Source organism: Rhopilema esculentum, chromosome 7 (genome assembly GCF_057945365.1).
Source record: "Rhopilema esculentum isolate cy_ngs chromosome 7, ASM5794536v1, whole genome shotgun sequence".
In the NCBI taxonomy this organism is placed as follows: domain Eukaryota; kingdom Metazoa; phylum Cnidaria; class Scyphozoa; order Rhizostomeae; family Rhizostomatidae; genus Rhopilema; species Rhopilema esculentum.
Genome location: NC_142821.1, coordinates 7304480 through 7331485, shown reverse-complemented (window position 1 = coordinate 7331485; position 27006 = coordinate 7304480). Strand labels below are relative to the sequence as shown.

Here is a 27006-nt window from a genome sequence, read left to right as displayed (position 1 = left end):
CGACGAGATTATGGCTAATATGGCCCGGTTTGAGTGCAAAATAATCGGCTTCGAAACAAAGTAATAAACTCACAAAACACGACATATTTTTCCAGCGAATAAATTTTTAGAAGGAAAATTTTCGTTAAATATGTTACCGGAATTTTTACTGGAAATTTTTCCGAAATTAAAAAAAATCATAAGCTATCATCAGTGGCATAACGGAGACAGTCGGAGCTGTAGGAATAAAAATAGATTTCGCTCTTACGATGAGACTACAAAACAGAGTGAGCTGTAAGGGAAACACTCGTGCAGGAATTGCGGTTGTTTTTCCCTTGTCTCCTCAACTGTATCGTGAGATACTTGGATCGCTGTGGATCGTTCACGATCGCTGACGTGTTTCCGTTAATTTTTCAGGATCGTTTATGAATAGAACTCATTTCTATTCTGAAAGATCCGATCGCTGAGGATCGCTGGATATTTTAACTGCAGTTTCCATATGATCGTTACAAAACTTCAGCGATCCTCAGCGATCCTTAGCGATCCTTAGTGATCATATGGAAACCAGGCTTAAATTGCATTTCAGAATGTTAGCATAGACTTCTAGTTTATACGACAAACTATTGTTCTTTTGTTTGGAAAGAAATTATATCTGAAAAAAATTAAAAAATACGACAATACAACGTCACCAATACAAAGAAGTTGACATACAAGAAATTTCTACCTACCAGTAAAGATAAATTTTTCTTCTTTATTAGAATCTAGGTGGTTTAATTTGTTTAAATTTCTTATAAATGGAGAAAAATTAAAAAAATGTTTTATCAAATTTCAAATAAATCCATTATTTGATAATTAATTCATCCATATTTAAAAATTAGGGTATACTATGCAGCATGATCCGTGAAGTTCAAGATGCTTTCTCGAAAAGAAAACACGTAAAAGGAGTTGCTAAATGAAGATAAAAGAAGCAATGTTTTCTTTCATATAAGAAGCAAGGCTGAATGATATAAAAATTCGCGTTTTTTTAAAAAGGGACTTACTGTATTCAAAGGTTCGGACGTTGCTGTAGTAATGTTTAACGAAGACTAGTTTAACATGAAAAATAATTTGGACTGTATTTCAATCCACAACTGGGTTTTTTTAGCTTAGAGTTTTCGGTCGATTTCTATACTCTGACGAGTGTCGGTCAAAGAGCATGAGGATGTTTCAAAATGCTTGCTTTTAAACATTAAGGTTTTTGGAGATGGTCTTCGGATATCATTAACATTAATACGTACTTACAGTTACCATTTAGTTCTAAAAAATTCCGATTAACTGAGAAAAAGTTTAATTTGCCTTGTATCAATTTTGAAAAGTTGGCACAAGCTTTTCTCAAGCTTTTTCAAGAGAAACGAGTTAATTTTATGGCACATATGTGTAATTTTTTGTCAGGAGAAAAACAGGGGAAGAAAAGTAAAGAAACATTGACATTATAGTGAGGGAAATTAGCCGAAAATTATGCAAATTGTGATACAAGCACCCAAATTTTAGAAAACACCAAATTTGATACGCTGAACAGCATATAATATAGACCCAAATCATATCTTGCCCCTAAGATCTATTTTAGACTGTGGTACTCCAGTTAAGACCCCTAATTGTACCATTGGCCATAAATGGAGAATGCCAGATCATAGAAAGTTTAAATTCACAATATTAAGGCAGTTTAACAAGCTAAAAAGGTGTGATATAGACCCAAATCATATCTTTTATATTATTGAAGAAACAGTATCATATTTTCAAAAAGAGGTGCCACCTTAAAGCAATTACGTCAAGAAGAGTGGTCTAACAAAACTCATTATTGTATTTGAAACAAATATGTCCTCATGTCTTAAAATAGATGTACTGCTTCGCAGGGCGCAGCATTATTATTATTCAACGGAGATTCACCGAACTTTTTAATTCAAAGGAGATGCACCATATTTAAAACAAGATGCATCAGTACATTTTAGAAATAACGCTCCACTAACGCAAGCACCCAAAATTCGAAACTACATCGTATAGACAATATGTACCACAATGTGCCTATGTACCACTTTATAGATACATGTATAAATCTCTTGAGTTTTAAATAAGATGTAATTTTATGTATTTGTAAACAGGGCGTTATTTTCCCCGTGACCGTGTGACCATTGGTCACAGGAAATCAGTTAGAACATTTTTCTCACAGGAAATTTCTCAACCATGGATGAATAATAGAGAAGTTTTGTACACTTAGCAAGAAGTTAAGCAGGTTGGAAGGAATCTAAATGCTCAGAAGAAATCAACTCATTGCACTGAAAAAGATCAAAACTATGTTTCGAAAAGTAATACTGTGCTTAGGAAGCTCAAGGGGATCAGCTTTCGTTGCAAAAAGTAACAAATTATGTCATTACTGATATGTCATTACGACCCCATACCGTTATCAGTGTTTGAGATATTTTTTAAATGCAGGCTATAAAGAAACAACCAACCTCCCGTATCACAGGTGTATTTTTGCAAGAATTTCCTGCTTGTAAGGCACTCACAACACTACAGATAAATCTCCTTTGTGCAAAGTTATATATTTTGGTATGAGTCTTTCATAAAATCGCTTCATTTATCAAGATGCAGGAACTGCCATTTTAATGCTCGCTCATTTATGCAGAGAATGGCAATGTTCCACACTTCTTTGCCAACCCCTTGAAAGAGTTTTGACAATAGCATCCACTCTAAGTGGGGCTGCTGAAAGGGGGGATGAGGGTCAAAATGCCCCAGGGAGTCTCAGGGTTGATTGCGCTATGTTAGGAATGGAATCAATCATTTGTAGCAAAAGTATGCTTAAGAACGCAAGGTGTTAAAATATTTGCAAGAAATGACTGAAAGAAATATTCTGGAATGCGTTTTAAGCTAATCTTAAGGGCTTGGTGACAAATATTTTCTGTTCCCTCCGCTCACTGGGGGCCTTGACCTTCGGTTTTGTCCTAGGAACTCCAAGACCTCTGTGCAGTTCTGAATATAAATATGGCAAAACATTTCTGATAAAATCTTAACTTTCATTTTTTACTCATGTAACCTCCTTTTGACTTCAACAACATAATTTTATTGCATTATTGAGGTTTTTGAGTCACAAAATCCAAACTAATTTCACAGGAAATTTTTTCAAAAAGTTTTCGGTCACAAGAAGTCTTGAAGAAAATAACACTCTGTTTTTAAATACATTAAAATACTAAATGGTATATCTTTTCTATACTGACAACCGCTCATTTACTTTGGGCACTCTACCCAAACGACAAGCTCCTAATGACATAAGATTGTGTGACAATGCCCAGAGCGATCTGACTAGATTGGTATTACAGTGTTTTTTCTTGGTTTGCACTTTTTGTATGTAATCAAACGGTCAGCACATCCTGATTATTATCCTATCGCACTAAATTGGGATGATTCTTATAATGAAATTGTGTCTCTTTTAGATGAAAACGAGATTTTAACATGAAATGGAGGCCAAGCATCCCCTAATACGTCCTTTTGAAATTGATTTTTGAAATCAGCATCTCAAATTTATCTAAATCCGATGAATTTTAGATACTTCCCGGAAAGGTGGATCGCAACTGCGTCTAATTTTATTAAAAACGAGATTTTAACATGAAATAGGAGCTGAAGGCCCCAGTTTTCAGAATCAGTGTTCCAAAATACCCAAACCCATCTAACGGAGCTCACCTTTCCGAAGGGGAACCCTACCTCCCATCTCCGCCTGTTCTTAAAGTAAAGCTGAAAAAAACCGAAAAAGTCGTCAACAACAAACCGAATCTTTTTATAAAGCCCAATGACAGCTTGTTCCACATTCGTAGCCATTTGGAAAAAGAAAAATTGGATACCTTACATTCTCTTTGAAGCTTCAATATATCAACGTTATATAAAAATCCCAAAAGCCACCAACTGAATTAAATCATGCACGTTGTTTAAGGAATATGTAATGATTTTTTAGCAATTTTTAAGAGGAATTTTCTACAAAACACATAATATGACCAAAAAATTAAGAAAACATAGTAGTGATCACTCTCAACCTCAAGAAACTGCTCGAAAGTTGTTGTTTTAAAAATTCGACTAAAATTATCTTTCTCAACTCATATGATTCTTATTATTGTTAAAACGAAGTAAACCTTATAAATATATTTTACAAAACAAATGGATAAACATCAATTGTGAAATCATTCCCTGAAACATCAATTCATCATCACTACAATCCTGGCTCACAAGAGATACACAAGTATTGATGAGAAACCAGTATTGATGACATAACCTCCTTTTTCAAGCAAGAAATTGACCATAGATTCTCAAGACTTTTTTCACGACCTTCATTTGCAAACTTAAAGAGCAAATGTATACAAATACTTCATATTTGACAACATAGTCAAATCCACCAAATACCAGTGAACCTGAAGCGGCCACATAGTCTTTCACAGCTGTACATTCGGAAACCAACTTGGTATGTTCTTGGTGGTAGCTGTTGACAATACACGTATTTTTATAGGAAAGTAGTGCTCGGCTCTCCAAAAAGTGAAAAAAGTTCAGTACTGGATTCAGGGGCCGATCCAGAACAAATTTGAAGAGTGACGAGTGTACGCTGTATACAACAATTTCAGACCCTAATTACTGACAGTAGGCTCTCTATCCACTTTGTAATTAAATTTTCACAATAATTGTTGTATACTTTGAGATAATCCTTGAAGAAAATTAACCCATAAGTCTCAGAAACTTTTTCACCTGATTCTCGTTCTTCAAAACGGGCGCACAATTTTCTAAAAAGGTGCTCCAGACTTGCTTCAACTCGATGAGGGAGGGGCAAGTGCCCCTAGTTGCCCCCAATTGAATCCACTGCCTGGATTTTTGAAACCAAAGAAAGTTGAAAAATTTAGAAAAATTAGAGTGTTGTGTTGTGACCATCATGTGCAGGAAAGAAAATTTCTAAGGCTTTGAGAAGTGTCTCTATAGAAATAGTCTCTTTTCATGAATTGTTCACATACTCAGTAGCAAAGATTTTTTAAATTTTTGCTAAGAAAGCCTCAAGAAAGATAAAGTACTGTAACTGGGAAATAGCTAAGAAAGTTTGAGCTCTGGGTTGAAAAAAACTTTCTAATAAAATGACGTGTAGTGCGATGTCATCATTTCAATTCATCTGTAATTTCCAATTCTTTAGTACCAGTTCAAGGCTCACACCGATTCGAAAATCGTGTATTGACCGATATTTAACTGATTTTGTACATTTAGAGGTACTTCTGTGTTCTTTTGGAGTACATGATCAAAAGCCCAAAGTTACAAAAGTACATTGGTGTGACGTCATTATTTCCAATTCTTTAATACCAGTTCAAGGCTTTCACCGATTCAAAAATCATGTATTGACCGAAATTTAACTGATTTTGTACATTTAGAGGTACTTCTGTGTTCTTTCGGAGTACATGATCAAAAGCCCAAAATTACAAAAATACATTGGTGTGACGTCATTATTCCCAATTCTTTAACACCAATTCAAGGCTCACACCGATTCGAAAATCATGTATTGACCGAAATTTAACTGATTTTGTACATTTAGAGGTACTTCTGTGTTCTTTCGGAGTACATGATCAAAACCCAAAAATTACAAAAATACATTCGTGTGACGTCATTATTCCCAATTCTTTAACACCAATTCAAGGCTCACACCGATTCGAAAAACATGTATTGACTATGTCCTCTGATAAAATCCAAAACACACAGTGACAGAGTACTACCATGCAACAAAATAGCTGCAAGTTCATTGAGCTGTTATACAGAATTGCATTGTTATATAGAGACTAAAATGGGTCAAATTTTGAGGAAATAAAAGGAGTCAATTTGAAGACCAAGGAAACTGGTTTCTGTTAAATGGAAAACAGATATTAATATCATATTCTTCGTTTCCAAGAAATATTACTGAAACACACGATTCTGGCGTAACTTTGAAAGGAGCAGACCTTGTTGACAATCTAACAGTGTTTCTTATACTATTCCAAAATAAGACAAGAAAAATATTAACAACTTTTCTGCTTTTATAGAAAAAGGCCTCACTAGTCTCTGTCAATATCCAAAGACAGCATCAATGAACCGTAGGTTATGAATCTCTTTAATTGCCAAAATGATCTATTCAAAATATGAAGAAATGGATGGATTCTCTCGCACCACTTTTTTGGGAGTTTCTAATATATAAGGTACCCCTGCATTTAGTTTGCTTCTCAATCACGTAACTTCACCTATATACATTTCGTTACCCTTGTTATTTACCATTCTGTTATAGTAATCTAAGATACCGCAATATAAAGATTATACGTTTGGCTTTCTAAAATGAGTACTATACAAAATGTATGCAGGTGAGTAAGAAGCAAACAGGGGTACCTTCAAATAAGACTTTTGTCTTCTTCCACAATAAAGATAATAGTTTGAAAAATTTGAACAAGCTATTGTTCTATGATTAAACATGTCCTGGTCTAAAGCTTGTTTCTCGAATAATGTTATAATGCAATACATTTTTTCTACAAATATGATTATCATTATGTCCCTATACCTTGTGATTTCTGAAGACGCTGGTGTATTTTATACCAAAATCTTTGAGTCACAGTTGCACATAAACTCATAAATCGCGAGACGATTTTTAATGTCATTATATTTTAAAATTATTTAAGATGATACCCTTTTTTTGCGGGAGCAGCATTTTTAAAGAGAAGTGAAAGAATCAAAATAAAGTTTTATTATTAAGGTCCACTCGCTTTGACGCCAAACATTAAAAGCTTAGCCAAATCTCTTACAAAAAATACAAAGAGCACAATATGGACTTCCAACTTACGTGTTCCTGGAGGAAGATGTTCATTTTTTGTCCAAGTATCGTCGTAAGAAACCAACAAATCGTCATTGACGTCGTTTGGAAGACTTAACCAGGAGCGCTTATACAGAGCATGGGGTACTCCTCCTTCGCTACGATAGTTCGCATGTACTGATATTGGTTCGATGTAGTACTCGTTCGAATCAAGCACCAGAATACCATTCTAAATAGAACAAAGTAACAATCAAACACCCTACGAATCTAGATAACTTATAAAATACTACAAAATTTTTTTTTTATACCCACTTTTTTAAAAGATACAAAAGTTTTTGCCGCGCCTAAATATTCGTACAAAAATTTCGATTTTGAGCGTAACATTATTCTTGCCCGACACAAGGTGTAAATTCGCCTGAAGATCAAAGGCAAAAAAGTGATTCTCTTATGATTCATAATAAACTTAAACAATAACAAAACAGAACAATAAATGTCGTGTTAAAATACGAAATCTAGTCACTGAGTAACACTATAGAGTTAATTACTTCCAGAGCGGGTGAATGTATTTCAAAAAATGTATATAGCATGGTAGTGGCAGTTGTTTAACAGACGAGAAAGAATAGAGGACCCAGCGCACACCCGTGAAGTACACCTGCAAGAACCTGCAAGAACCTTAAGTATTTTTCATTCAAAACAACCCTTTTTTCATTCAGCTTAAGAGGCCGCTAAAAAGTGCAATCAAATAACCAGATATTCCAGTACATCTAAGCGTATAAACGAGTCCTTCGTGCGAAGCCCTACCAAATGCTATTGAATGGTCAAGAAGATTGTACGTGCTTCTCAGTGGCGGATCCAGCCAAAAATCTGACTACCGCCGGAATGAGATAGAGGGTTGACCACACCCTTTAGACCACACCCATTTCTTGGTCACACCCGGTTTTCTAAAATGATTATTGCTTTCTATAATTTCTTATGTAGACCATTTTCAAGAGACAAGCGGTGCTTTACTGAAATTTCATGTATCCTTACAGCAAGCTTGAGAAGAAATAAATAATCTTATTCAATATTCTGGAAAGGATATTCTGAAAACAATTTACGGCATTTAGACGAGGAACACCATAGAATTAGAAAAAAAGATACATTTGGCAGAATTTTGAAGTGTCGCCTAAAACTCGCATTTAGTCGGACAATTACTTATGAAAATCAGACCTGTTGGAAATTTCAAGTTTAAAAAGCTAGATGAAATTTGCAATTATTGAGAGCAACTTTTGTTAAACAAAGAATCATACTTTTGGCGAATATTGTGGGCCTGACTTTTAATTTAATATTCTTTTAAAATGTATTCCTACGAATAACGAATAGTTGTGTATTGTACAGAATAATGGGTCACATCGGCTTTGGAGTTACAGTTTGCCCACTTGCAGAATATATAGGCATCCCCCCATCTTTTTGTAACGTTTGAGCCGCGTTGAGCGACAGTACTACTCAACCCCCCATCTGAGCGGTAGTCAACTCGGTTGTTCATTGGTTGTCAACAAAATTTGTATGCATCCCCCCAGGTTGGAAGTGATTTCTGACGATTTGATTGGTTTAGGCAGGCTGACTACCGCTCAGTGCAGCTCGAATCCGCTCTACACCGACTCAACCCCCCTAGCTAGCAAGCCATGATTTCATCATCCCCCCATGCTAGCCTTCTATTTGCAAACATGTGGCTCGGCAATTGGCACGCAATTTCCATAGCGATAAGGATTAAACAATATTTTTGTCTCTGTGGAAATTTCAGGCATGTTCCTAGGAAGAAAGGCTTGGTTTGCAGCGCGATCAAATATTTTCAATAATTAATTAAAGTAGTAGGATAAACATGAAAATGATCCTTGTTTCTATGATTTTTTGAATAATCTGACTACCGCTCGAGCGGTAATGGCGGTAGTCTGGATCCGCCACTGCTTCTCTACTTGATTTATCATAAAAAGAACAAAAGTTATGGGCTATGAGCAAGGGTGCCTTTTTTAAAAATTAGGCATGTGGCCGTGCTGTAGGCAACATCTAGAAGCCACACCCAAGACTACACCAACGATCGTACCCTATCTACTTTCATTCTCTGTTGTGAATATGAAATCCTTCAAATTATTCACTGACTCTGAAAGGAGGATAGCAGGGGCGGATCACTGAAAATCTAATTCTGACGTAGAATAAAAAGTAAAAGAAAATCATGTCATTGTGTGAAAACAAATTTATCGTATTCTAGCTAAAGGAAGTTCAAGTTGGGGGGAGAATGTAGCAAAGAAGATTGAACGACAGGTTGTGATTGAGAATTTATCGTTCAAGCGTATGAATTTCTAGGATTAAATTTGGCTGCATAAAGTATCCCAGTAGTGTCTCTTACACTAAACTGCATAACAACGATAATCAGGGACCTCACTAATGATTGGTGGATGGCTAAACCTCTCAAACATAAAAATCTGCAATGAAATAGTATCTTCCCACAGAGCAAATCACGGGCTTAATGAAATGTCCAAGCTATTCAACAAATATCTTGATATGTAATTTTCCAAGCATATTTGGGATGATATTTTTCCAATCATTGGTTGAGCAGCCAGGTAAACTGAATGGTTGAGCTGAGCAGCAGCAAAGACGAGAACATCAGTAGCATTGGCAGGGCATGCGAAACGTTATTGAAATTGAGGGAGGGGAGGGGGGCAAAATGTTACAATTGCTCAGGGGTTTAGTAAAGACCGCCACTATGGCTAGGAATTTTGGCCGAAGTAAGAAGAATTTTGAAAATATGACTTTATAGGGATGGTTTTGTCAACCTCAGATTTGACCTATAGAGGATCCTAGGCAAAATCTCTTTGCTTTATTTTACAAAAATTCCCCATGGTTAAAAATGGCTACATGACAATTGGAAAGCAGTTGGATTTGGTTTTATAAAAAACTCTCTCTAGAATAGGAATGAAGTCTAACAATGAAGACTGAGATAAAAAAGGTGAAAGCAATACGAAGGCGGAGAGTCAGAATCAGAGCAGCTGTTTCTAGCATAGTCTTGACTGGAATAAAGCTGGATAAAAACAGTAGAGGAAGGAAAAAAGCTAAATTATTTTTGGCTAAATCGGATAATCTGACCGGCAAAATATGTTTTTGTATAGCTTGTCTCTTCAAACTTTCCCAATAATTCTGCTAAATGACGTCCCTCATGATTATTTGCTCGCAATTATCGACAAGCCAAGATCATGATCTCAACTTTTAGCGAGAAACCCAACCTTTCCGACACACATTACTTTAAAGAAATTTCAAAATGAAACAATGAAAAAACTATATCTTGTCGATAGAAGACAGTAACTGAAAGTTCTCAGTAAAAATCCTCAAAATTAGCGATCGCCCGGTAGCTCCACCGGCCAGTCCACCTCTTAGTCCGATAGTGGAAGAGGGAGTATCACCACCCAGATAGGGAGTCTATGTGATTAGGTGCACTTTGTCAATTCTGGGGTGTAGATTCCCAATTTTGATGTTATTCAGCCATACAAAGGGGGTATTTACGAGATATGGGGGTATTTGCCCTAAAATGGGGTCATTTCTTGTTACATAAAAATATTCACATACTATCGATGTTGTAATACTATCGATTACAACAATGAAACCACATAATAAGGTAATTGTATGAAAATATCTGAAAGACTTTCATTGCCCAAAACATTGCCTCTATCCATTCCCTATCCACAAATACTGGTAAAGCTGCCCGTGAAAAATATATTTTCTGGTTAATTCTGGGGTGTAGATCCGAATTTAGGGAAATTTTTTATGTGTGAGACGTTCAGTTGATTTCATGCGCCTTTTCCGTCCAGTGGGGGCACTGCTGGTAGCATACTAACTGGTACATAACAGAAAACATTCAAATTCATTCATTCAAATTCAAGAACATGCATTTGTTTTTATCATCTCAATCTTCTTTAAAGCTGATGCTTTCACATTTTTACAGAAGAAATATTCGTATTGAAAAAAGACTTTCCGTAAAATACTTTATTCAATTCATGCAGATAAAATAAATGATTTATATTTAACATATTACAGATGTAAAGGATAGGTTTTATTTCACCTACCCACGTTTTCAAGAGAATTCATTTTTGCAAATGAACCAAATTCGACAATTTCACGGAAATTTAAATAAAACACACCAGATTTTCAATAATCTTTGGTTGGGGGTCTGTATACCCCCACACGACGTAATTGCAACGGGTCCTTATCAAGTACGCAGCCTTTGAATGAAAATACAAAAAAAATTATCCTGAAAATAAATGGCCGGTTAGATTTCGGACCGGGGGCCTAGACCCCTCATCTCCCATAGGTAATCCGCCACTGCATCTCCCCGCACCTCTGTGTGGAAACAACGGAAAAAAAACCCGACTCCAAATAGTTAAATATAGGCCGCACCTATGAAATTGATCAAATTTCTTACAATTTTTCCCTCTAAAACACACTTAGAGATTTAAAGGACTCAGTATGGAGCAAGTTCCTTTTTGCCACTTTTCAAAATGGCGGAAGTAAAAACAAAATTTGCCTCTAGCGCCTTCGGCGCTTCTGCATCATTGGCTTTAACTATGCAAGTTATAAAAAGAAGGTCTGTTTTCTGGCGCTATTTGACGTGCTGAATAAAATGAGATGCAAATCCAGCTTTAAACTTTTCAAAAAATACATGTTTAACCTGGGGTACTTGTATCCATTAAATATTGCGTCTTCCACCACTTTTCAACTATACAAGTTATCAAAGAGAAAGTGTGTTTCCTGGTGTAATTTGACTTGCAGAATTAGACAGATTAGGATCAAGCTTGTTTATTTTTTTTTCTAACAATAAAAAGCTATAAGAGTCTGGGAAGCAGAAAGAGGGTAGGGCATTCTAAAGTTTAAAAGATCTAGGGAGGAAGAAAGAGTTGTGGGATAGAGCGAGGGGTAAATCACGCCCAACAATGTTTACGAGATTTAGAGATTTCTGGATTTTTTAAAATCTGACATTTCATTGTTAAAAGCAATATCTTAAAGATTTTTGGCTTTTAAATGGTATTTCTGTCTTTTAAAAAGCTTATTATAATAACTATGATATTCAGATGACAGTTTGTTACCGAACAGTGCACAGTAAAAGGTTTGTTCTTTATGCAATAGATTTTTTTCGGATCGTGTGCACCAAACAAAAACGAATTTATAGCAAGGATGAAACTGCTGCTGTAAAGTGGTTCTGATTAAGCCCCCCTCCCCCGGGCTGATTAAAGACTTGATGTCGAGAAAAAAACTTTTTCATGTTGGTGTTGGAAGTTTTGTTGCTGACAATAAAAATCTATTTTTAAAACTTCTTAATCTAGAACGGCATAAATACCTCTCAACATGCAAAATGATATTCAAAATTGGGCGAGATATGGCTAATGAAAGATTGCACATTTTCAAAAGGATTACTGTTATTCTGGCCTATTCTGGTCTGGTCAAGTTATGAACCAAGACCAAATTACAGAGGTTTGATTGGGAAGAGCCTGTGCTCATATGACAATGTCTCAGCCAATTTGTAACACATTCAACAGATTTTGTACATTAAGAGGTATTTCATAATGATCTTTTGGGAGTTGTGTTCAAAATTCAAAAATCTAAAAATAGATTTTGTGACGTTATCGTTATGTGGACGTCACATCGAGTTTCAGAGTCAGATCGAGGAGATTGGTTTCGTCCTGTGCTACTTTGCGCATGATGTACTCGCCGTATATATTAAACAGCTATGGTGATAAAATACATCCTTGACGTACACCCTTTCCCAATTTGAAAAAGTCGCTGAGTCCGCTCTCCGTTTTGACAGCAACGCCTTGATCTGCATACAAGTTTTCGATGAGGTGGATGATGTGATGTGGAAAGCCCATTTCCTCCAGAATATGCCGTAACATCTTATGGTCCACGCAATTAAATGCTTTGCTATAGTCGATGAGCACCATAAATTATTTGCGGTTCTTCTCGGCGGCTTTTTCGATAACCCATCACATGTTAGCTATTTGATCACGTGTACCCCGTCCTCGTTGAAAACCGGCTTGCGTTTGTGGTAGTTCCCTGTTCAGGTGGGCTTCTAAACGTGCTGCAATGATGTAGAGTAGGACTTTGCTGGCGTGTACTATGAGAGAGATTGTGAGGTTGTTCTTACAATCTCGAGTATCCCCCTTTTTGGTAAGGTGATCAGAATTGATCTAGTCCAGTCATGTGGCCATTTTGTAGTGTGCCATATCCTATTGCAGATTTTCAGAAGGATTTTTGCACCACTTTCACCAGTTGCTTTCAACAACTGCGCTGGAGACTTGTTATCCTTCATTTTCTTCAAAGCGGCGGTGACTTTTGAGATTAGTATTTCCGGTTCGTTGATATATACGGCGGATATATCAGGTGCTGCGTTTACGCGTGTATCTTGCTCATACAGCTCTTTGCAGTATTGTTTCCAACGTCTCTTTATGTCAGAAGATTCGGTAAGCACGCTTCCATCTTTGTCCTTGATCATCAAGTAGAACAAGCAGAAATGTCTAAATCAGTACCATTCACAGAGACAAGAAGAAAGTCAGGGTTCGTTTGCATGAAATGACAACCTGTATGGATTTAGTTTGATTAAACTTTACAAGATTGCCTTTACTCCACTTCTCAATTTTCGGAAGGTCATTAGTGAGAAGTGACGCTGAAATATTTCATGTAGGATTGGTAGCAGAATTATGCGGAGAATAAAAAAAATGAAGGTAAGGTGTCATTAGCAAAAGAATCGTAGCGTTGGAAGTTGGTAGATCATTTATGAATAGGATGAATAAAACAGGAGGTAAGATAGAACCCTGTGGAGCACCTGCATTAATTCAGTGGGGATTTTAGAGGTAGCCGTCGACCCTAATTGTGGTGGACCTGTCTGAGAGAAAGCTGCCAATCAAATTCATAAGGGTTCGATAGAGACAATACATGCAAAGTTTGAAAGAAGAACTTTCGTGATATAACCTGATGTGCTAGAAACTGCACAAGACATTGTCGTTTGCTTCTTTCACTAGTTGAGCTGTGAAAGGCAATATGTGAATGTTTAGGGAATCTAACAGCAACATGATGTTTCATGTTCCTTATCTTGTTAATAATTTAATGAGTTTTTTATTGGAAGTAGCTTTTATAACTTGGCAGAAGATGCAAGTTCGCAAAAGATATGATAACTGATACAAAAAACCTCTTGCGATATACTGTACGAGTATTAACGTGATATACTACGATATATAGCAATGTATTCTAATAAACGCCCCTCTCTTATAAATGCTCTCTCCAATAGAAGCCCCCCTAAGGGTACCATATTCATCTGCGATGACCTAAGTGTCCACTCTGAAACCAACATACATTCTATTCTATCCGTTTTCGTCTGCATATAATACTTTTTGAAAGGTTGAAGTTGAGTACTTTAGTTTTCAGCGCTTTGATTGAGAAATTTCATTACTCATTGTTTCTTAAGAGTTTCTTCAATATGACATCATTAATTTTAACATTGGGTGTGCCGATTTGGGCATTTTAGTTTAGTCTCGTTTAGGTTTTGGAGCACCTTTTTATGTTTCTGAGAGAAGTGTGAATCGTTATTAAATCATGAGGAATAAACAATCGTGAGCAATCAAAAGTGAGTCTATATATCACACAAATTGGTATATGGGGAGGGTTTCCGTCGCTGCAAACAGTGAGACTTGTCAATGTTCCTATCGGTTTCAAATGTTCGTACCATTTCTGTCAAGAGGTTTGCTGCCGTCCTACCAGCCAATCATGTTGTTGGAATTTTACAAAATTTCTGAGTTTAGGACTTGCTCATACCAAAAATACTTTCCGGAGATTGGACATATACTACTTTTTGGATCCGCAATGAAAATCATCAAAGTGACGATGAACAAAACCAAGTGACGATCAAAGTGACGATGACAAAGGACACAAACCTAGATTTTTAGTGTAACTTTTTTAACTTCTGTAGTGTAACTTTTTTAACCTTTTAAATTTTTTTAAGCTTTTACTTCAATCTCTTATAATTTTGAACCTTTTACTTTACAAACTTTTTTTTAACAGGACCCTTAGTGATAGCAGTATTATCTTTACTGAAAAGGCTATCCTGTATAAATATGGTAGATTATTATATTATTATTATTATTATTAAAACCACCATACTTCGATTATATCGTGTCCATAACTTGCTATACAGGCTAGATAAATTATAACTGAGAAAACGCAAGAAAATGTTGCTAAATCCGAACGAACTACTAAATAATTGCACCTCTACGAAGGTGAGAAAATTTCCTTCTAGTCTTATCACAACTCGTAGAGAAAATTTCTCAAAATTCAGCCGGAAATTGCCGATCAATTTTTTCTTCAAGGGCTGAAATTTCTTAATTATCTCAGTACTCGTTCGTTTCTTAGAGTACTTGAGCGTAACGTCAATCTAAGCACGAAAAGAGAAAACAGATGTCTGATATGACATTTCTTATCAGTCGAAGCATCATCTACAGTTACTAATGGACTTGAATAATTGATACCAAGAAACAGCTCTTTTTTTCTTGTATGAAATAGAGCTGGCAAATGTTCAATTTTGGTTGTTTGTAATGTCTGAAGCCATAGAAATGCAAAACTTTCATAAATAAAATATAACCCAAAGCCATTATTATCCTTTATGACTCTAAAAACGCACTAATACATTCGCACATACGCTTGCTAAAAGCTTTCCTTCTGCCTTGTCTTGAGAGAGCTTTCTTGCCGATTAAAAACTTGGCCAGACTCTAATACATTCGCACATACGCTTGCTAAAAGCTTTCCTTCTGCCTTGTCTTGAATGAGCTTTCTTGCCGATTAAAAACTTGGCCAGACTCTAATACATTCGCACATACGCTTGCTAAAAGCTTTCCTTCTGCCTTGTCTTGAGTGAGCTTTCTTGCCGAGTTAAAACATGGCCAGACTCTAATACATTTGCATATACGCTTGCTAAAAGCTTTCCTTCTGCCATGCTTTGAGTGAGCTTTCTTGCCGAGTTAAAACATGGCCAGACTCTAATACATTCGCACATACGCTTGCTAAAAGCTTTCCTTCTGCCTTGTCTTGAGTGAGCTTTCTTGCCGAGTTAAAACATGGCCAGACTCTAATACATTTGCATATACGCTTGCTAAAAGCTTTCCTTCTGCCATGCTTTGAGTGAGCTTTCTTGCCGAGTTAAAACATGGCCAGACTCTAATACATTTGCATATACGCTTGCTAAAAGCTTTCCTTCTGCCTTGTCTTGAGTGAGCTTTCTTGCCGAGTTAAAACATGGCCAGACTCTAATACATTTGCATATACGCTTGCTAAAAGCTTTCCTTCTGCCTTGTCTTGAGTGAGCTTTCTTGCCGAGTTAAAACATGGCCAGACTCTAATACATTTGCATATACGCTTGCTAAAAGCTTTCCTTCTGCCTTGTCTTGAGTGAGCTTTCTTGCCGAGTTAAAACATGGCCAGACTCTAATACATTTGCATATACGCTTGCTAAAAGCTTTCCTTCTGCCTTGTCTTGAGTGAGCTTTTTTGCCGAGTTAAAACATGGCCAGACTCTAATACATTTGCATATACGCTTGCTAAAAGCTTTCCTTCTGCCTTGTCTTGAGTGAGCTTTCTTGCCGAGTTAAAACATGGCCAGACTCTAATACATTTGCATATACGCTTGCTAAAAGCTTTCCTTCTGCCATGCTTTGAGTGAGCTTTCTTGCCGAGTTAAAACATGGCCAGACTCTAATACATTTGCATATACGCTTGCTAAAAGCTTTCCTTCTGCCTTGTCTTGAGTGAGCTTTCTTGCCGAGTTAAAACATGGCCAGACTCTAATACATTTGCATATACGCTTGCTAAAAGCTTTCCTTCTGCCTTGTCTTGAGTGAGCTTTCTTGCCGAGTTAAAACATGGCCAGACTCTAATACATTTGCATATACGCTTGCTAAAAGCTTTCCTTCTGCCTTGTCTTGAGTGAGCTTTCTTGCCGAGTTAAAACATGGCCAGACTCTAATACATTTGCATATACGCTTGCTAAAAGCTTTCCTTCTGCCTTGTCTTGAGTGAGCTTTCTTGCCGAGTTAAAACATGGCCAGACTCTAATACATTTGCATATACGCTTGCTAAAAGCTTTCCTTCTGCCTTGTCTTGAGTGAGCTTTTTTGCCGATGAAAATCTTGGCCAGACTCTTTACACATTCGCATATACGCTTGGAAAAAGCTTTCCTTCTGCATTTTACTACTCTATGATTCAAATTCTGAGTTCTCTATGCCACAATAAATAGTGCTGTAGTCCGGATGGCTTGCATGACAACCTGATTTAGGCATCGATTTTTTTGCTCTGTAAGAGTGTTTTTGTAATTGGGGAAGAGGAAAGAGTTTTGAGATTGCATGTTTATTGTTGTGTAGATAACCAATCTTTGTTGCAATTTAACAGAAACATGTTAGGAATTTGGCTTCGCTCAATGATGTATCATATGTTTGATTGTGACGAACCAAGATGAAGGGACACATGCTTCAAATAAAATAAACTAGAAATTAAGAACAGTGATCAACTGCACCCACTTTGCAACCACATCCGTGTGATATAATGTGACACGTTCTTATTGTTGCCAATGATTCTTTGAAGTCCATGCACGTGAGGCTAACGATGAAATTGTTGTAACACAGAATATTCTCTTTGCTCCTTTGTCGCGCGCAAAAAACCCATATTCATTTTAAACCAGATGCTATAAAAAACGCAACTTCATATGGAATCTGAATGGTCCTAACTAAATCCATTCCAGATACTTTAAAGATCGTAGATTTTTTTTTGCCATTCCCCGAATTCCTATCCAAAGCATCCAGCAAGGCTGTAGAGTAGGTAATAAACAAACACAGAAAACCTTTATTATTTCTCTAACTTTATTGTTATTGGTAGATTGTCGTTAATACGAAGCAACGAAGATCTTAAAAAGGATTGATTCAGTAAACTATCAAAAATTCTTTATTGTTTTGGCAATATTTTAAGGGTCTCGCTTCTTGTATATTGACGGAATAAAGTTTTTAAAAATTCAAAATAGTTTCAAGTACAGATTTTCGATGTTATGTTGACAATTTGACATTATGTCGGTGGCGTAAAATATCCTCGCTCTTTCGTTTTCAGCTTGTTTAAATAGATTAACGAGTCTGGTTCCTTGAAAGACCAAATGCCTTTTATTTCACTTGTAAGCTCAAAATTAATGTTTCTTGACGGAATAAGCAAATAAGAGGAAGGGTCGGGTGTATTCACATATTAGACAAATACAATTGCAGAAGGGAAATTGAATTGCATAAATACATATTTGGTTCACGGAGCCTATGCCCCATTTAAAACTTAAGGAGAGACTCCGTTTCATAAAACCAGTTGATACAATTACTTATTTAAATTGATGAATCAATGTAATTGATTCATTTGCTTTCGACTTAAGAACTTGATGACGTAGACTAGGAGTTGAGTTGAACCGACCGATACTTTTACTTCTTGGCAGCCATTCATTGAACTCTTTTTTCTGTTTTGAGCTCTATTAGCGGGCCAAGTAAAGAAATAATATCGTGTGTCAAATTTGGCTATCTTATAATACTCTAGCCATATACAGTGAACCAATCGACAACTAACACCATCTGATATGTGGCGTACCGGAAAGGGGGGGGGTGGGGCTACTCGGGACTGGGCTCAGGCGTGTGTTTAAATGGACATTTGAATTCAAGATTTATCGAAAGATTGTCTTCATAATGTATTAACTTCTAAAGTGAAATCACTAAACTATAAAAGAACCAAAGTCGGGGACGTCACTGGAGAATGTTTCGGGGATGGCTCAACTCCCTGAACCTGAAAAACGCTCTTTTGTATGGATATTTGCAAAGAAACAGTATGTTATCAAAGGGCAGGTCAGAAGCGTACCATTTTAATCTGGCAATCAAATGGCAATCAAGGTCAGAAGCGATTGATATTTTCTGAAAACTTTGCAGATGGAAGAGAAACCTTTCAAACAAAGGCCTGAAGATGAATGCTGTAAATCCACATGTGTTGTTATAATAAGAGCAGGCTGCAGTGCATTCACAGGTTCTGCAGCAAGTAGGAGGGCTTAACTAACTTGGATCAGAAATCAACACTGGGGGAGGGTGGCAAAAAAAGATTAAAGCTTAGGGAGGAGGCAAAAAGTTAAGGCAACATGGCCTAACTGGAGGGAAGTGTCAGCAGTTATATGTGACCAGAAGGTCCCAATGCAACAAAAGGTCAAATCGGCATGATTGTGAATAGGCCTGTTGCACTTGGTCGAGCTCTGTAGAGTGTTGGTTGACGCTAAGAGGCAAAGCATTAAATGAAAAAATAAAACAAAATGATGTGCCGTTGTAGCCGTTGTGGATACGGGTATGAAAATGAAGGAGGCATGATCTAAGAGGTTTGGGCAGGTGACGAGACAGTGTATCAAAGAATAATAAAAGATTGTGATGGGTATGGAGACTGAAGGGAAAAGGTACCTACGTAACCATTAAAAATTAGTGGTTGGACGATGACATCTCTAGAAATCTGTCTCTAAGGTAGAGGATGGCAGCAATAAAAAAGGTCGGAGATATAGGAATAGAGCAGCTTACTCTAACACATTCTAAGATAAAAACCGGGACAAAGGAGAAGAAGGAGATAAAGAGATCGAGCAATATTATAAAAAATATAGCCGATGTCTTTACGAGATGCTGCAAAGTTTTCGTATGAAAATAAACATATACCGATTGTTTGCAAAAGCTACAGCCGATTCCTCCTAGTACACTTGTCTATGGATAGAAATGAGGTTTTTTGACAAGGACAAATGCGTTTTTGTTGGAGGGTACTACCCTCCAAAAGATTTTTAAACTGACTTCATTGACGATGATTTATACACAATTAAGGACATCCCAAGATCTTAATTTCATTTTTAACAGACAAGCCCATAAATCACCAAAGGCTTCTTCAAAAATAAGAATATGTGTAAGAAATAAAGATGTGGGATGGGACATAGAGTTTTTGAAGAATCCTCTGCTAAGGGACATAGGTAGAAAGCTCTCCATGTGAGAAAAATCGCTGATAAAGGATATAACACCAATGTAATTAGCCAACCTTATCTTTTATTTTACATAATACAATGCTGACAGTGTCAAGTTAATCATTTTCAGATGCAAATTTCTCCCCTAGATTTTCGATGGAATTCTTAATTATGACGTGCACGGGCCCAATTCAGCACCAGGGCTACACTGTCAGGTTTTACAACACAGAAATACCTTTGGGTAACGAGAGCTCCTTTGTGATGGTCGATGGCTGAATAGTCAATGTATTCGTTTGTACGATTGATAGATAAATATATTACTTACCAAACCATTGCAAACGTTAACAGCAACACTCGAATTTTGGTGCTGTTTCACAGTACCAACAAATTGGCAGCTCTTGTCTGCTACTTCATAGGTCGAGAGAGAATCAATTTGATGAAGATTGGTCAATTTTTCCACCTTGAATTCTTGCGTGAAAAGATGGCTGTTTTGATTAAGATACAACGTGAAATTTTGTCCAAAGGCTTCGAAGTATGGAAATGCGAATGGACGATGCTTCCAGTAATCTTTGATTCTGTTGGTAACAACTCGCTCATTAGCATCGATGAGCTTCGGGAACACCAGCTGGAAACCTAGAAATTGTGATACAGCTATAAAATAAAATCTCCAATACAAAGGGAAAACTTACATACATAAATATTTGTTGCTTGGCTGGTATGAAGGGTAATACTACAAGAGCATGAAATAAATCTTGTATCTTTGGCTTTTACAAAGCGTTGCCAAGATGGTTCTTCAATGCCAACTTAGAAAGGATTAGGACACCGGGTTCATTTCAAAATTCTTCACATACAAACAGATTCAATTGACTTCTTGTTTTTAGTGTTTTAGATTGATTATAATCTTCAAATAAAAATAAGCTTCAAATAAAGTAGATAAATTACTAATAAGTAGATAAAACTTTATTTCTTTATAGTCTTAGGCCTTTTTAGCCTCATATCACAACTTTTTGAGGGCTCATATTCTCGTTTCTCATGTCTCATGTCTTTGTCAGCATTTTAGCCATATTCATTGCAGTATTAGATTAAGTATGTATGTTTCTGTGTGTTTTTGTTTGCCCCTTATTGTAGGGACATGAATTGCAATATAACCGAACTGTGCTGTTTCCTCTGGCACTAGCAGGGACATGAAATTTACCTCTATTTTTGTTATTTGGTTGTAAATTATGATAATTCGTATATTGAATCTGTTATCTTCGTTGATACGTTAAGGATCTCTTATCTGAGATATTTTTCATGACAAGACATTTTTAATTGGCATATCTCTGCTAGAATAAGACACACAAGGCTGAACCCCATAAAAAAATTTTGAGCCGAAAATGAAACACTGTCGGGAAGCAATCCCCGGGTAGTGACGTTCTTGGCCTCATACATTATCCTCACATGACGGAAAAGTTAAAAAAAAGAAACAACCTTTTTTATTTTTTTTTCAGAAAAATATCATATTTCTTGCTTTTTAATACATCTCTGCGTTGAACATCAAACTGCTTGCGTGTACGTATACGTCCTAGTGATTTAAGCGATGTTCTGCAGATTATCTTTTCGTCTCTTTTAAGGTCTTTTGCATTCTCTTTTCATAGAAATTGGTATCCAATCAGTGATTTTCTTTGTCTACTTTCTTGCTTCAATTTCAGTGACATGGCTTGCCCATTTACGAATTTTCACAAATTTTTTTCTGAGTTTTCTAAAACGTGAAAACCTTTGGTTTGTGATCTTAAAATTTCATTCGTGCCTCTTTTCAGGTATGCAATGTTTAGCATTGCTCTTCCTATGATTATTTGTGCCACTGCCAATTTATTCCAGTCGCCATGTTTTAACACCCCATGTTATTGATAGTGGAATAATTCCATCCACCACCCTTTTCTGCAAATTTAGGATGTTGATTTTTTACTCATGAAATCACAATATTTCCCAAATCTTTGCCATCCCGTGGCTGTTCTTCTATCAACTTTTTGTTTCGTTTTTGGATATTACCCGTTGATTTAAGTAGCCATATTAATTTACTTCCTCTACAATCTGGCTCTCTATTTTGACCAATGACCAGTATCAAGATCATTACTGAGTACAATCACGAATAAAGGATCTCCGTACTACGCATGCCCAGTTTACATAAGCAGTCCATAATGCAATGACAATATCTTCATGAAACTTTAATCAATTTCATACTCGCTCGAACTTTGGTTTAGAGAAGCATTGAAAGCCTAACCAATTTATTTGCTATACTTTCTAATCAAAAATTGATTCTTTGTAATAATATCCATGATGATACAGATATACGCCACTGTTTGCTGCCTTTGCTTGCTTGGGTAGGTAGTTTAACGCTACTACTCAAACCTTTTAGAAAGCATAACAGCGTTATGTCGCGCTACCCCTCCACTACACCACTGATTATCCTATGCATGGTCGGGAGCCCTTTGTTTCTTTCTTGTGGTCTTATTACTTTGAAATCAATGAGAAACAAAATGTTACAAAGAACGCAATAAAATCCAACTTGCGCCATCACACCTGAGAAGAAGTTGATCAAAATTGATTGCGGCCTCATTACTGCAACTCAAGAGGTAAAGTTGCCGATAGAAATTTATCACAATCAGATCATGTTGACTTAAAGCTGGATTTCCTCATCCTTATCCGGATTCTATCAATAAGCATATTTTAATTTGTAAATAAATATCTACAACCCACCCTAAGGCGTTTGGCTGCAGAGCATCGGTCGACAGATAGCTACTCTGACGTTGAGTTCATTGGTCATTGAGCCATAATCAGAGTTCGGCGCACAACCATCGCTTCAAAACCCCTCGTGGCATGTCACAACTACAAATAATGGTTTATCAAGCTTCTAACGTCTAAAGAATTGAATTCACTTCTAGATTCAATAAAGACCGCCCAAAATACAAAACAGTTCATAAAATTTGCCTAAAACAGGTCTTCAAAAGGGAGTTCGCATGTTTTCTACAAGAAATAATCTTATGCAATACTTGAAATTGCTTTATGTGCAATTTGTTAGTCTGAATAAGAGTAAATTCACTCTTGTAACATTGAATAATTCATACAAATCAGACATCAGACACACGATCTTTAAAATCAAAAACCTTTCAAAATGGCGCCCATTTTATTTTCGAAATCACAGCCGTGGCTAACTGCTTAAACTCCTGGATTTTTTTCTTCGGTAGGATCGGTTCTCGCTTTCCCCATAGAATCACAGAGCTTAATAACCCAATTGAGTCATAAAGAGTAACAAGGGGACAATTTAAAAAAAGAGCAATCTTGAAAATGTTTTTCGGAATCAAAGTCATAACGTTATTACGGAAATTGTGCGGGAAGGGTTTAGGTTGCAACTGCTCTCCAATTCGGCATGACACGAGAAATTGACATCCAAAAATTTTGATTTATATTGTATAGAAAATTAAATGAGAAGGCAACTCTTCCCCCCCCCCCCCCCCTTCAAACAGCAAGTGGAAATATACTGCCATTGCACTCAAAAAGCTCACCTTCCTTCGCTTATCCCTACACATATCCTCATGAATTGTGCGCTGTTTTTAAGTGAAATGCTTTTGTGAATGCAGAAAATTTTTAAACTAATAGCAACGGAAGCATAATTGATGCAATAAAATTTCTCTGTTTTTAATTCATTCACGTGATAATAACAGACACCGCAATGGACGATAGGATGAGATTATATTTTATTATTTCATTTTATTTTTTGATGATATTTTACAAGTTACTTTATGTACAATGGGCTTTCAGTGTACCTACGAACGTACTGCTCTTAGCAACAAAGACTGCGGCCACAATTGGCTATTTATTCAAGTTGAAGAGAAACACTGCCTCTAAACTCATCACAATGCCAAATCTGGTTTAGGAGATTATTAGATGATATGTTATTAGCTAATAGAGAGAAATATATTTGATGCAGATAGAGTGAAATATATAGAGATTAATATTAAATGCAGAAGGGTAAGGTAAGTTACCAAAAAGTATATAGGGTAATTCAAACCGGCAAGGAAAATCTGATCTTGGATGTGAAAAAATGAAAAAAGACTTATATGCACAAAAAGGAAGGACGAATGACTTGAGCTGCGTAGGTACGATTTGGCACACAAAGAGGTTACACAAAACGAGATAATCTATGTTTTGTGGGTAAGCCTGGTAGCCCGACAGCAAAAAAATACATGAAACAACTGAAACTTGATTAATTATATTTAGATTTACTGGGATAATAACTTGCGTGCAATAGCTGGTATGGACAGCGGGTTGAATTGAAAGTGGATAATTGCGAGGGGCATATCACTCCTAAACCTTTGGTTTCATGTTTTTGTTTTATCAGAAAAACCTTGGAAATCCTTTTGTCTTTGTGGAAATCTCGTACCCCATTTACTAAAGTGAATTTCCCGCTTGGATAAAGAAAACATAAAGTGCGTTAAAATGTACCGATATTTTATTAAATTTTCTGTCCCAAGGAACATTCGACCTGAACGAGTTTGACGTATATCAATGGAGCACTGCACTGTCGACAGTAACTACAGATGCTTGCCTCGTATGTGATATACAGTGGAACTTTGAATGAAAAAACTTGCTTTAATCAAACGTAAACAATGATTGACCATTGCATGCGAGCTCTCTAAAACTAGGAATAAAACAACGTGAAATTTTCTCGGTCATACTATATGATCAATGGGTAAGTGGCCACATAAATGTAAGCCAGAGTTGAATGAAAACTACCGCAAACTTATGGTAAGAAAATTAAGGATCATATCTTGTCCATCTAAAAATAATATGGTCTGCGGTCATTGAGCGCGTGTAGAAATAATGTAGCATAAAGAGAAGAGGTATAAAAGCAAAGCTCCGACCATGACACACGGTTTTTTCATCAATATAATCTACTGTTTGATATTTTCTACATCAGCAGATCACCCAGGTCTGATCTGTTTTAAATGGCTCAATAAACACACTAATCAATTGAAGAAAACGTATCAAACGTCACACGTGAATCGTCACTGGACCACTAGGATAGTTGATGGTTCGAGCTCAAAGAACAGATGGCGGGAATTTCAAGGTCTTCAGGCCTGAAACATCCGATGCAAAATTTTTAAAAGTGTACCCAAAGTGTCAAAGGGGTAGATAAAATCAAAGAGACAGTTACCTTGATTCTGCATGCTTGCATACGTCCAAAAACCTGCGATTTCTAGGTAGATTATAAGGAGAGCAGCGTCCACCAGATAGCCTTTATTTGAGTTTAAAAATCCAAGCATCTTGTCCAAATCGACAAGGGACCAAATCCGAGTTAACTGAACAATGTCAAAGATAGTCGAAGCTAAGTCTATGGGATTTACTGACACTGCTTTCTGCACGCTACCTGCTGTTGTCTTTAGATGAATCCCCAATCCAACCAAATTTTGGCCGAATTCTTTTCAAGTAACCTGTCTCTACGTAGCGGCCCAAAAGCCGTCGATAAGCCAAGCCGCGTTCTTCGAGGCAAAAGGCAACAGTCAGTTTATAAACAGAAGTTGATTAATGTCGAAGAGTCCGTCTGTTATGTTTTCTCTCAAAAATATATAACTAGCCGTAAGTAAGTTAGGGTCTTTCGAAACAAAAGAAAACAAACAGATTACTACAACGAGGCACGTGAAGCGCAAACTTGCTTTTCAAAAGCTCTAGGGACATGGACCAATCTTTTATCGCAATCAGTTTCAAAGGATCACATGCGTGTTGGAACACAAGTCCTATAGAAGAATATCCAAAATTAATCAAACCATCTTCTGTAGCATTATATTATGACGAAAAGAGTAACTGCAACAACTACAGCAACTGTGTCGCCTTGACTTTTAATTTCACAATCGATGTATCAAGTGAAGGAATTATTGGGAGCCCATCGGTTGTCTAAGACGTACGCAGTCCAATTTCTGCATGTTTTTTGTGATTACCCATCATTTTCATGTACTAAGAATGAGTACATATAGCAGTGGTGGGGGACGCTGTAAGAAAATAAGCAAATATTTAAGCTCCTACGGTCTTTTCTTGGCCACCAATAATTGCATTTTAGGATATGTAAGAGCCTTAGGATATTTCAGTCGGGGCTAGGATTAGCAAGCAGGGGCATAGGAAAACACATGCAAAGGTATGTTCTTGTTGTGGTAAAGCTTGTTTTCAAGTGTGTAATACATGAGTAACTGCGATAGTTTTAAATACAAGGTAACTGGTAGGGAATACAAGATACGTTATTTGTTTAAGTGATTTGTCAAAATTGGTAAATGATTCGTATTTTGGTAGTGATTCGTCAAATTTGGTAAATTTGTTAGAGTGCAGTGTTTGTGATGTACAATATGTTAGTAGCACTTGCACACATCATTTAGATAAAAGTTTAATAACAATAAGATGTGTTATCGTCAGTTTAGTCAGGAATCCACAGTACCTCAGGCAGAATATTTTAGACTATTTACTAGAGACAGTCCCTCCCCCTCCAGCACAAGTACCTTTCAGTTATTTTACTTTGAAGATGGTTGTCTGATATGATAATCGAGTTCAACGGGCTCAAGCTGTCCTGGTGTCTCCGTCTAATGAACGAAAAGAAATTTGATTAAAGCTTCATATAAAGTTTATTTGCTACACTAAATGTTTAATTTTCGGACAGAAAATTTCGCACCAAAAAATCTTTATTTCGGACAATGTCGGACAAAAATTTCGGACAAAATCGGACATAAACTTCGAGTTTCGTAACACAACATAGTAATGGAATCTCGAACAAAACCCTTATGATTGAGTTTATGTTTACAGCCTTACTTTGTATCAAGATCGAGAAACCTGTTCTCTGGTTCAACTGTTGAAGGTATAGCGTCATTTATGATGCAATCAAGTTTTAGAAAGTTATTCGTTGCAGAGGCTGGCATGTGCAAATAAAAAAAGTGCGTACTAATTCAAACAAGGAGAAAGGCCATTTGCTGCGAAAGAAAGAAATCCAAACACCTTGGTTAAAATCTTAGTTTTAAAAGCGAAGGATACTTTGACTCGAAGATAGCTGCTGTTGTCTCTCTTCTGCGAAGAATGTCACCCACAGGCAAAGGTGCTCACCCCTCTCCTCTTGTAGCAAGAA

The 27006-nt window shown here is 36.6% G+C and overlaps 1 protein-coding gene across 1 annotated transcript in view; it reads right to left on the bottom strand.

Annotated features, from left to right (window-relative positions):
• The window catches only part of LOC135683704 (A disintegrin and metalloproteinase with thrombospondin motifs 6), a 98924-nt gene extending 73281 nt beyond the window's left edge, over positions 1 to 25643 (bottom strand). Inside the window, exons 1-3 of the mRNA XM_065199038.2 lie at positions 25060 to 25643; positions 20188 to 20495; positions 6833 to 7031 (exon numbers count right to left, since the gene is read on the bottom strand). Of these exons, the coding sequence (XP_065055110.2) occupies positions 6833 to 7031; positions 20188 to 20495; positions 25060 to 25168 (616 nt within the window). The 5' untranslated portion in view covers positions 25169 to 25643. The remainder of the gene's footprint in view (positions 1 to 6832; positions 7032 to 20187; positions 20496 to 25059) is intronic.
• Positions 25644 to 27006: the final 1363 nt, after the last annotated feature.